This window comes from Rana temporaria, chromosome 8 (assembly GCF_905171775.1).
Source record: "Rana temporaria chromosome 8, aRanTem1.1, whole genome shotgun sequence".
NCBI lineage: Eukaryota > Metazoa > Chordata > Amphibia > Anura > Ranidae > Rana > Rana temporaria.
This window is the reverse complement of record NC_053496.1, coordinates 153,856,710-153,868,895: the sequence shown is the minus strand read 5'-3', so window position 1 is coordinate 153,868,895 and position 12,186 is coordinate 153,856,710. Positions and strand designations below refer to the sequence as shown.

Below are 12,186 nucleotides of genomic sequence, written 5' to 3'. Positions count from 1 at the left end.
AATGGGCAAAATTTTCACTCTCTAGATATATGATATAGACATCCCCAAAAAGACTTGTAACTGTAATTGCAGTGAAAGGTGGTTCTACAAAGTATTGACTCAGGGGGGCTGAATACAAATGCACTCCACACTTTTCACATATTCAGTTGTAAAAAAATTAGATTTTTTTTTTATCATTTTCCTTCCACTTCACAATTATGTGCCACTTTGTGTTGGTCTATCACATAAAATCCCAATAAAATACATTTACGTTTTTGGTTGTAACATGACAAAATGTGGAAAATTTCAAGGGGTATGAATACTTTTTCAAGGCACTGTATACCATTTACAAAAAAAATGCTGCTTTACAGTAGCTAATCTGTCACACATTTGAGTTCTATTGAGTTCTATGCATTGGAGAATTTTAACATTTCTTGAGTTGTTCTTACCTGTCCAGAAGGAATTTGGCCAACTGTGCATGCTGTGCAAAACCCAAATGATCCTTTAGTGCACACCACTCATCAAGGTGGGAGCCCAGCCGCACACGGCACTTTCCACGCTGTGCATCTAGAAGACGTCTCTTCTCCCGCCGAGCTGTTGCCTAAAAGAGAAAAGACAGTTTTATGTGGGGACATAGACATTAATTAAAATCTGACATCTACTCCCACCTACTCTATCCAAAATAAAAGAAAAATTGTTTTTTAAGACAAATTGGATGAACCTTTAATAATTGCCAAAACTGTTCAACAAATTCATTTTATGGCGCCGAAAATGGAAAGAGTGGGCAACTATGGCATTTCTGGAATTATCATGTGCAGGGCTTTTTTTAGCGGGAACGTGGGGGAACACAGTTTTGGCACCTCCAGCATGGAATGTTTGTAATGGCAAGGGGTACTGGGGTGTGCTGTAGGTGTAAGAGAACGGCTGATTCACGTCTGGTGCATAAGCGTGCGCATGCGCACGTTCCCGGACAACAACAGACTTTCAGAACGCCAATGCGCAACGAACGGCGTTTACGCGCAGGGGCGTGTACGCGCAGGAGCGCATCCCTAACACCAGTTGGTGCCAGATGGCCTATTTAAAGGGTGCTCTGACTCCAATGCTGACTGGTCTTCAGCTGTGTCCTGATCCTTTGAACCCTGTTTATTACCTGCTTGATACCTGTTACTGGTCCCGGCTTTCCCTGACTTTGCTTCTGGACCCTGATTTACTTGATTACTGGTACCTGACTCCGGCCAGCACCTGACCTTCCCCTCCTACTTATGCCTTGTACTCTGCAGCCTGCCTGTTACCGAACCCGGCTATCTCCACGACTCCGCTTTCATCGTCTGCCTGGCTCTGACACTAACTCTGGAAACCTGCGCGGGCTCTCCATCTTCTCAGCTCTACTGTGTCCAGTGCTCTCCTGTCTCCTGACCATAGGAAGTACTGACAAGCCACCAAGCCTGAGCCTGCAAGTTGGTTGGAGTTCCTCTTTAACATCCACTGATCTCCTGAGTTCCACCCCAGCTCTTCACCTGCTGTCCTGCTACTTCCACCGTAGGTTCTACAAGCAACATTCCCGGGCACTCATTTTCCTCCTGACCCTAGCCACAATCTGTTCCACCTTCAGTGGAGCTTGGGTAGGAGATACAAAGGAGGCCGACCTTGTCATATCAGACTCCTGCCAGGTACGTGACAGTAGGGTCTATTGGTGCTGGCAGGAATCAATTTTTTGTGGAGGGTCTACTGTTGCTGGGGGTATCTATTAGTTCTGGTGTTATCTATTGTTGCTGTATCCTGCACATAAATGTGATAGCTTGGTACAGGTATAAAAGATGACACCATGCTGCCTGGGGAATGCTTCAAGCCTTGCTGCCCTCTAGAACTGAGGATGTCCTGAAGCAACTACAAAAAAACAAAAACAAAAGAGGGGACACCAGCATTTAAGATCTACAAGAATAATACTCACAAACATGTGAAGAAGAGGTTTCTTTCTAAATGGCCAGCTTTGAGGATAATCGTTCCTGGCTTCTTCTGGTGTGCACACATGAGCTGCATTATGGTGGCAATGGACCAGGATTCTCGGTGGACTGCAGATGATGTCAATTAACGACGAAACGCGTCTGGATTTGACACAGTGACTGCCAGTCATAGTGACGTCAACATGCTGATCGTCGTACACGGACGTCAGCAGACCAGAACTAACGAACGGAGGCAGGAGACACTGCTCTGATTACCTACAGTTCCCGGCAGTGGTTTTTCGTCTAAAACGTGATGTATTGTTTTATATTGTAAGTGCGGTTTTAACAGGGGGTTGATTTATAATAAAAGAGTGATTACGGAATTACACTATTGTTGCCATTTCCTTTACCTCTGCATATGAGCATCTGCTCGATGTCCCCAATTATCCTTTGGTATTGAGAGATGAGGAGTCTATCTATGGCGATTCAAGGCTAGTGATCCAGCGCTGTCTGGTAAGAGCAATCACAACAGGGGTGGTCTTATATCCCCCTGCTATCTTTCACGAGTGGTGGTGTTTGGTGGTAGAAGGATATCATTTCAATCAATTGAGGCCTTTCCTTCCTCGCTTTTATCACAGACTGTTTCCTGGAATTTTCCATGGGATTGATGGACTCATACAGCTATTTGCATATATATCTTAAATGTTAAATATCACATTTTAGTAGCGCTGCCTAATACAGTGGGGATCGAAAGTTCGGGCACCCCAGGTAAAAATTTGTATTAATGTGCATAACGAAGCCAAGGAAAGAGGGAAAAATCTCCAAAAGGCATCAAATTACAGATTAGACATTCTTATAATATGTCAAAAAAAGTTAGATTTTATTTCCATCATTTACACTTTCAAAATTACAGAAAACAAAAAAATAGCGTCTGCAAAAGTTTGGGCACCCTGCAGAATTTATAGCATGCACTGCCCCCTTTGCAAAGCTGAGATTGTTCTCAATCATCGTCTGGGAAGACCAGGTGATGTCAATCTCAAAGGTTTTAAATGCCCAGACTCATCTGACCTTGCCCCAACAATCAGCACCATGGGTTCTTCTAAGCAGTTGTCTAGAAAACTGAAACTGAAAATAGTTGACGGTCACAAAGCTGGAGAAGGCTACAAGAAGATAGCAAAGCGTTTTCAGATGTCAATATCCTCTGTTCCTCGGAATGTAATTAAGAAATGGCAGTCATCAGCAACAGTGGAATTTAAAGCAAGATCTGGAAGACCAAGAAAAATATCAGACAGAACAGCTCTAGTGTTGAGCAGAATATGCCATATTCGATTTCGCGATATATCTCGAATATATATTCGAATATTCGAGATATATTCGCTAAATTCGAATATTCGTGATATTTTATCGAAATTAAATGATTGCGATTTTTCGCTATTGCGAATGCGAAAATAATTGCGATTTTTTGATAACTGCGGTAGGAGCACTCTGATTGGCTCAGAATATTCGTGATATTTTATCGAAATATCGCAACATGCGAATGCGATATTTATTGCGCAATTTCGAGAAATGCTGGAGGAGCGCTCTGATTGGCTCAGAATATTCGTGATATTTTACAATACAAAATAATTGCGAATATTCGGCAAATGCGGAAGGAGCACTCTGATTGGCTCAGAATATTCTTGATATTTTACAATACAAAATAATTGCGAATATTCGGCAAATGCGGAAGGAGCACTCTGATTGGCTCAGAATATTCTTGATATTTTACAATACAAAATAATTGCGAATATTCGGCAAATGCGGAAGGAGCACTCTGATTGGCTCAGAATATTCGTGATATTTTACAATACAAAATAAAAAGTGTTTTGCATTGGTGGTGATTCTTTACTCTATCCATCTGTCACAGCCGTTTGTCAATCAAACACCTTGAAGATTGAACACGTTCATGCTGCATGCTTTGGACTTTTTTTTACTTCACATATCAAAGACATTTTTATGAAAGATTATTTTTCTATTATTGGGACTATATTTCTTTATATATTTGTTTCACTGTGTATTTCACAAGTTATTTGCGCTTGCTTATTTTATAATTTGCCCACATGTCTTGTCACTAGACATATTTTTTATTCTTGTAGAGCGACTCCATTTTCTGTCTTGTATTAATTTATGTTGTATAACATTTTTGAGTTGCTGCTGTATTCTCCCCTTTTTTAAGGTATGCGCAATTTTTTCCTTCTTACAAAAAATAATAATATCAAACATACAAATATTCATAACATACACATACACAAAGCCCCCCCCTTTTGCATCAGAGACAATCAGAGTTCTCCTACCACAGTTATCGAAAATTCGCAATCATTTTCGCATTCGCAATAGCGAAAAATCGCAATTTTTTTTTTTTTCAATTTGGAAACATAAAAGGATCGCCTCAGCTTAGCTACTCGGCCCAGGGTCTCTAATCATACCAGCAATGCTTTTAGACGTCGATAGGATGTGATCTGTTTTAAAAATCAAATTGAAAAAATGCGAATATTCGGAATTGCGAATATTCACCGCGAAATTCGAAATATAGCGCGATTTCTCGAATATGCTATATTCGAGTCGAATATTCGCAATGCGAATATTCGTGAGCAACACTAAACAGCTCGCAGGATTGTGAGAAAAGCAATTCAAAACCCACGTTTGACTGCACGATCCCTCCAGAAAGATCTGGCAGACACTGGAGTTGTGGTACACTATTCCACTATAAAGAGATACTTGTACAAATATGGTCTTCATGGAACAGTCATCAGAAGAAAACCTCTTCTACGTCCTCACCACAAAAATCAGCGTTCGAACTTTGCAAATGAACATATAGACAAACCTGATGCATTTTGGAAACAAGTTCTGTGGACCGATGAGGTTAAAATAGAACTTTTTGGGTGGAATGAGCAAAGGTACGTTTAGAGAAGAAAGGGCACAGAATTTATTGAAAAGAACCTCTGTCCAACTGTTAAGCATGGGGGTGGATCAGTCATGCTTTGGGGTTGTATTGCAGCCAGTGGCACAGGGAACATTTCACGAGTAGAAGGAAAAATGGATTCAATAAAATTTCAGCAAATTTTGGATGGTAACTTGATGCCATCTGTGAAAAAGCTGAAGTTAAAGAGAGGATGGCTTCTACAAATGGATAATGATCCTAAATACACCCCAAAATCCACGGGGGATTACATCAAGAGGCGTAAACTGAAGGTTTTGCCATGGCCTTCACAATCTCCTGACCTCAACATAATTGAAAATCTATGGATAGACCTTTAAAGAGCAGTGCGTGACAGACAGCCCAGAAATCTCAAAGAACTGGAAGACTTTTCTAAGGAAGAATGGGCAAAGATACCTCAAACAAGAATTGAAAGACTCTTGGCTGGCTACAAAAAGCGTTTACAAGCTGTGATACTTGCCAAAGGGGGCAGTACAAGATAGTAACTCTGCAGGGTGCCCAAACTTTTGCAGACGCCATTTTTTAGTTTTCTGTAATTTTTAAAGTGTAAATTATGGAAATAAAATCTAATTTTTTTGACATATTATAAGAATGTCTAATCTGTAATTTGATGCCTTTTGGAGATTTTTCCATCTTTTCCTTGGCTTCGTTATGCACGTTAATACAAATTTTTACCTGGGGTGCCCAAACTTTCGATCCCCACTGTATATGATTTTATTGTATATTTTATGTTTAGACTTGTTTACCTATCTGTCGACAGGATAAGGTAGCAGCTTTAGCCGTCATCGGCAGCAAGAGAAAGGTGTTTTATAGTACATCTCCCTGCGTCTATTATTCACTTTTTTTCATTTTCTCCATGAGTGCTTGTTTTAGGAAGGGCCACCACATTTTGCATACTATACTTTCGAAATGCCATAAGGGATCCTGGTCAGGTTTCCCTGCACTCTGGAGTGTGCCAAGTCTAGGACTACTGGGCGATAGATGAGTAGCTCGATGAGTGATTTTAGCTACTTGCCGACCAGCCGCCGTTCTTATACGCGAATGACCGTAGCTGTACGGCGTTCGCTTTAAGGGGTATAGGCGGCCGCACAACATCGAAGCCGATTTACGTGGTTGGCGGCCACAATGTCTGCCTGCGACCTACGATTGCTCCTGAGAGAGACAGAACAGTGATTTGTCAATGTAAACAGACAGATCCTCGTTCTGTCAGGGAAGTAGAGAGAGATCTGCTGTTCCTAGTAATCAGGAACAGCGCTCTCTCTCTACTCCCTGTCAGTACACTCCCCTCACAGTTAGAAACACCTCCCAGGGAACATTTAACCCCTTGATCACTCCCTGGTGTTAACCCCTTCCCTGCCAGTAACATTTATACAGTAATCATTGGCTATTTTTAGCTCTGATCGCTGTATAAACGTCAATGGTCCCAAAAAAGTATCCGATCTATCTGCCGCAATGTCACAGTCCCACTAAAAATTGCAAATCACCGCCATTACTAGTAAAAAAAAAAATGCCATAAGTCTATACCCCTTATTTTGTAGACGCAATAACTTTTGCACAAACCAATCAATATACGCTTATTGCAATTTTTTTTTTAACCAAAAATATGTAGAAGAATACATATTGGCCTAAACTGATGAAGAAATCGTTTTTTGTTTTTTTTCTACATTTTATTTCTGGATATTTATTATAGCAAAAAGTAAATTTTTTTTATTTTTTTTCAAAATTGTTGGTCTTTTTTTGTTTATAGTAAAAAAAAATTAAAACCGCAGAGGTGATCAAATACCACCAAAAAAACACGTCAATTTTGTTTGGGTACAGCGTCGCAGCTTTCAGTTAAAGCGACGCAGTGACATATCGCAAAAAATGGCATGGTCATTAAGGGGGGCAAATCTTCCAATCCTTAAGTGGTTAATTCACATATTTATAATAGGGTTGCACTGATACCACTTTTTTAAGACCGAGTGCAAGTACCAATACTTTTTTTTTTACTCGCCGATACTTTTAATGTCATGTGACTGGGTCTGTCGTATTTTTTATTTTTTACAATTTTATTTTTTACAATTGATTGTTTTTATAAGTTTTCACTATTTATTTATTTTTTGTTTTTATAATTTTTCACTATTTATTTATTTTTTTGTTATATATTGTTATTACAAATAAATGCTTTCTTTTTTTTGGGGGGGGGGGGAGTGGACCATGTCAGTGTGCTTTTATTTTATTTAACCTTTTAAATTATTATTAAAATTCTTTATTTTATTTTTTTATTAGCCCTGGTGAGATATCAGGGGTCTTTTGAGATGGAGAGGGACTGAGGACAGACAGTGTTCATTCGAAAAAGGAAGGAGCCGGTAAATTACAGATTTACCGGCTCCTTGCTCCGCTCTCCATACTGACAGATGGAGGACAAAGGGGGCCCAGAGGAGCCTAGAGAAGGAGACAGAGGGGGACTGGAGGAGGATACGGGCACAGTCAGGGGTGATCAAATTCCCCACCCACGCAATCCACTTGATAGGCACGCAATCCCCTACACAGGCACGCAATCCCCTACACAGGCACGCAAACCACTTCACAGGCACGCGATCCCTATCACAGGCACGCGATCCCTATCAAAGGCACGCGATCCCTATCAAAGGCACGCGATCCCTATCAAAGGCACGCGATCCCTATCACAGGCACGCGAACCACTTCACAGGCACGCGAACCACTTCACAGGCACGCGATCCACTTCACAGGCACGCGATCCCCTTCACAGGCACGCGAACCCCTTCACAGGCACGCGAACCCCTTCACAGGCACGCGATCCCCTTCACAGGCACGCGAACCCCTTCACAGGCACGCGAACCCCTTCACAGGCACGCGAACCCCTTCACAGGCACGCGATCCCCTTCACAGGCACGCGATCCCCTTCACAGGCACGCGATCCCCTTCACAGGCACGCGAACCACTTCACAGGCACGCGAACCACTTCACAGGCACGCGATCCCCTTCACAGGCACGCGAACCACTTCACAGGCACGCGAACCACTTCACAGGCACGCGAACCACTTCACAGGCACGCGAACCACTTCACAGGCACGCGAACCACTTCACAGGCACGCGAACCACTTCACAGGCACGCGAACCACTTCACAGGCACGCGAACCCCTTCACAGGCACGCGATCCCCTTCACAGGCACGCGATCCCCTTCACAGGCACGCGATCCCCTTCACAGGCACGCGATCCCCTTCACAGGCACGCGATCCCCTTCACAGGCACGCGATCCCCTTCACAGGCACGCGATCCCCATCACAGGCACGCGATCCCCATCACAGGCACGCGATCCCCATCACAGGCACGCGATCCCCATCACAGGCACGCGATCCCCATCACAGGCACGCGATCCCCATCACAGGCACGCGATCCCCATCACAGGCACGCGATCCCCATCACAGGCACGCGATCCCCATCACAGGCACGCGATCCCCATCACAGGCACGCGAACCACTTCACAGGCACGCGAACCACTTCACAGGCACGCGATCTCCTTCACAGGCACGCGATCCCCTTCACAGGCACGCGATCCCCTTCACAGGCACGCGATCCCCTTCACAGGCACGCGATCCCCTTCACAGGCACGCGATCCCCATCACAGGCACGCAAACCACTTCACAGGCACGCAATCCCCTTCACAGGCACGCAATCCCCTTCACAGGCACGCGATCCCTATCCCAGGCACGCGAACCACTTCACAGGCACGTGATCCCCTTCAAAGGCACGCGATCCCTATCACAGGCACGCGATCCCTATCACAGGCACGCGATCCCTATCACAGGCACGCGATCCCTATCACAGGCACGCGATCCCTATCACAGGCACGCGATCCCTATCACAGGCACGCGATCCCTATCACAGGCACGCGATCCCTATCCCAGGCACGCGATCCCTATCCCAGGCACGCGAACCACTTCACAGGCACGCGATCCCCTTCAAAGGCACGCGATCCCTATCACAGGCACGCGATCCCTAACACAGGCACGCGATCCCTATCACAGGCACGCGATCCCTATCCCAGGCACGCGATCCCTATCACAGGCACGCGATCCCTATCACAGGCACGCGATCCCTATCACAGGCACGCGATCCCCATCACAGGCACGCGATCCCCTTCACAGGCACGCGATCCCCTTCACAGGCACGCGATCCCCTTCACAGGCACGCGATCTCCTTCACAGGCACGCGATCTCCTTCACAGGCACGCGATCCCCATCACAGGCACGCGATCCCCTTCACAGGCACGCGATCCCCTTCACAGGCACGCGATCCCCTTCACAGGCACGCGATCCCCTTCACAGGCACGCGATCTCCTTCACAGGCACGCGATCTCCTTCACAGGCACGCGATCCCCTTCACAGGCACGCGATCCCCTTCACAGGCACGCGATCCCCTTCACAGGCACGCGATCCCCTTCACAGGCACGCGATCCCCTTCACAGGCACGCGATCCCCTTCACAGGCACGCGATCCCCTTCACAGGCACGCGATCCCCTTCACAGGCACAGCAGCACTGGCTGTACATCAGGGGTTGCAATGTGGGCGGACACAGAGAAATACGGGCAGGAGGTGGAGCAGATTCAATCTCCCTCCTCCTCCATTCGTCCGGAAAGGTGGTGGGGTGGAGCTGCACTGTCTCAGCCAGATGCCAGCGTGCCCCTGCTAGGCAATGAGCCCTGGTCTTCTTTCTGCTAGGAGCCTCTCATGGGGCACCCTAATGGCCATGGACCCTCGGGCAATGCCCGAATGGTCAGTCCGCCCCTGTGGTGGTGTTGCCCTTCTGGCAGGTGTCATTCGGGTGGGATTCACACCCCCTACACCCCCATGACGACAACACTGACATTGACATGGGACAACATGTTCACTTGCTGCTAGGGTTGCCACCTCATCCCTTTAAAAACATCTGAATTACACAGATTCTGAGGCTAATTTAATGCAGATAAGGCACCAAGTGAGTTTAATTACCACCTTAATCAGCCACAGAACCTGTGTAATTCATATGTGTTCCTTTTTAAAGGGATGAGGTGGCAACCCTACTTGCTGCCTAATATATCCCACCTACTTTCAGGTGCCATTATAACGAGATAATCAATGTTATTCACTCTACCTGTCAGGGGTCATAATGTTATCGCTGATCGGTTTAGTTTTCCCCTCACTTCCTGTTGTGTCTACAGAATAGGAAGTGAAGGGAAATCTCCTCAGTGGGGACACAGGCTACCATAACACAGACAGGGCTTTATTTTTACCAATCCCTTGCAATAAAATGTGGTAAATACTGATGATGTGGATACAAAGTCTGTATACCAGTATTGTAAACAAGAGATATTCAAATCCCAGATACCAAAACTTCAGAGCCTAGGACTGCATGCTATGGGGTACGCTGAAAGCTCATCCATGAAGCTGCCCCCAAACCATTCTGGACCTCCATGTGAGACACACAGAGACCCCCAAGCCAAAGTCCTGCCTAAACCACGTGACTGCTCCAAGCCAGGCAGTGACGTCACCCATCAGGGGTTCACAGTGCCCAGGAAATAAAAAGAGGCGTCTTTTACTAATGTCTCCAGTCCCAGCGCCGACCTCACCTGCATCGCCCTTTTAAGCGTGGGGTCCGCAGCTTGAGGGCCTCGGCGTTCTCCACTCTTGCAGCTTGACGACTTGCTTAAATGACGTGTCGCCGAGGCGTGGCCTACTTACAATGCCCCTTGCTTTCCTGTGCAATGACGTTTGAGGTTACGGCGGCCATCTTTATTAAGGGAAGATGTTGCCAGAAGTAGGGACTTCACCCGCTGTACAAAGCTAAACAAAGCATAATACTGTATAAAATATAACCACTTTTCTATAGGGGCAGTTTTTTTCTATCATTTTGTTTTACTTATGTTAAAATCTTATTTTTTTTTGCTAGAATATACTTTAAACACCACATAAAAGTATATATTTTTTGAAAGCAGTGACCCTGGTGGATAAAATGGTGGTAGTTGCATTTTTTTATGTCAATATTTGTGCAGTTATTTATCTAACACATATTTTCAGGAAAAAAATATACTAAAATTAATTTTAGTGCAAACAAATGCAATATTGCACCAATTTGTTAGTAGAATATAAAAGACGGGGTTGCGTTGAGTAAATAAATACCAAATACGTCAAGTCTTAAAGTGGGAGTTAACTCCAGTGGATGATTTTTACCTATAGGTGAGCCTATATCAAGGCTTACCAATAGGTACAGTAAATATCTTCTAAACATGCACCGTTTAGGAAATATTTACTTGTGAAATCCCCGGGAATGACATACCTGTGCCTTTCCCTCAGAGCTCTGTGCTGCGAACAGCATTTGCAGCTCGCACGTGTGGGAGTGAGGTCACCGCGGCTTGTCCAATCAAAGGACCGGAGCTCGCCAACCCGGAAGACCGGGTGAAGATGGAAGCCCTGTCAGCAGTGACAGTACACCACTGAAGGGCTTCATTTTAACCCCTTCCTTACCGAGTCATTGTAAAATGACATCGACAGGAACCCTCCTGGGTGGAGGTCATATGACGTCCTGGGTTTCCCAGGCCTTGTGACCCGGTGTGTGTGCCCGGCGGCCGCAATGTCCGCCGGGCACCTGCGATTGCCCGCAATCACGCCAGGACTGTGGATCTGTGTGTGTAAACACACAGATCCATGTCCTGTCAGAGGTGAGGAGACCGATGGTGTGTTCCCAGTACAGAGGAACACAGATCGGTCCCCTTCCCCCTGTGAGTCCTCCCCTATAGTTAGAATCAGTCCTAGGGAACATATTTAACCCCTTCCTCGCACCTAGTGTTAACCCCTTCCCTGCCAGTCACATTTACACAGTAATCAGTGCAGTTTTATAGCACTAATCGTTGTATAAATGTGAATGGTCCCAAAACATGTCAAAAGTGTCTAATCTGTCCGTCACAATGTCACAGTCACAATAAAAATCGCAGATCGCCGCCATTACTGGTAAAAAAATAAAAATAAATAAAAATGACGTAAATCTATAATGTGCTAGTATGGGCATCACATACTAGCACATTATGAGAGATTTACCTTAAAATGAAGCCCTCCAGCAGTGTACTGTCACCCATACAAAATTAATGTACTTAAATCGCACAGCAAAGAGTCGCATGCCCAGTGTAAAATTATCCCTAGGCAGCCCTTGCATTAACGTGCAAAAAATCAAAAGTGTACCATAATAAATTTATCACAGATACCAAACTATAGAATGCCAATATAAATGCAAGTATACAAATACATAAA

General features: G+C 45.0%; 1 protein-coding gene across 1 annotated transcript in view; it reads right to left on the bottom strand.

Moving 5' to 3' along the window:
• LOC120909185 (zinc finger protein 692-like) overlaps nt 1-10,592 on the bottom strand; it is a 159,476-nt gene extending 148,884 nt beyond the window's left edge. The window contains exons 1-2 of the mRNA XM_040320904.1: nt 10,512-10,592; nt 429-580 (exon numbers count right to left, since the gene is read on the bottom strand). Of these exons, the coding sequence (XP_040176838.1) occupies nt 429-580; nt 10,512-10,517 (158 nt within the window). The 5' untranslated portion in view covers nt 10,518-10,592. The remainder of the gene's footprint in view (nt 1-428; nt 581-10,511) is intronic.
• Nucleotides 10,593-12,186: the final 1,594 nt, after the last annotated feature.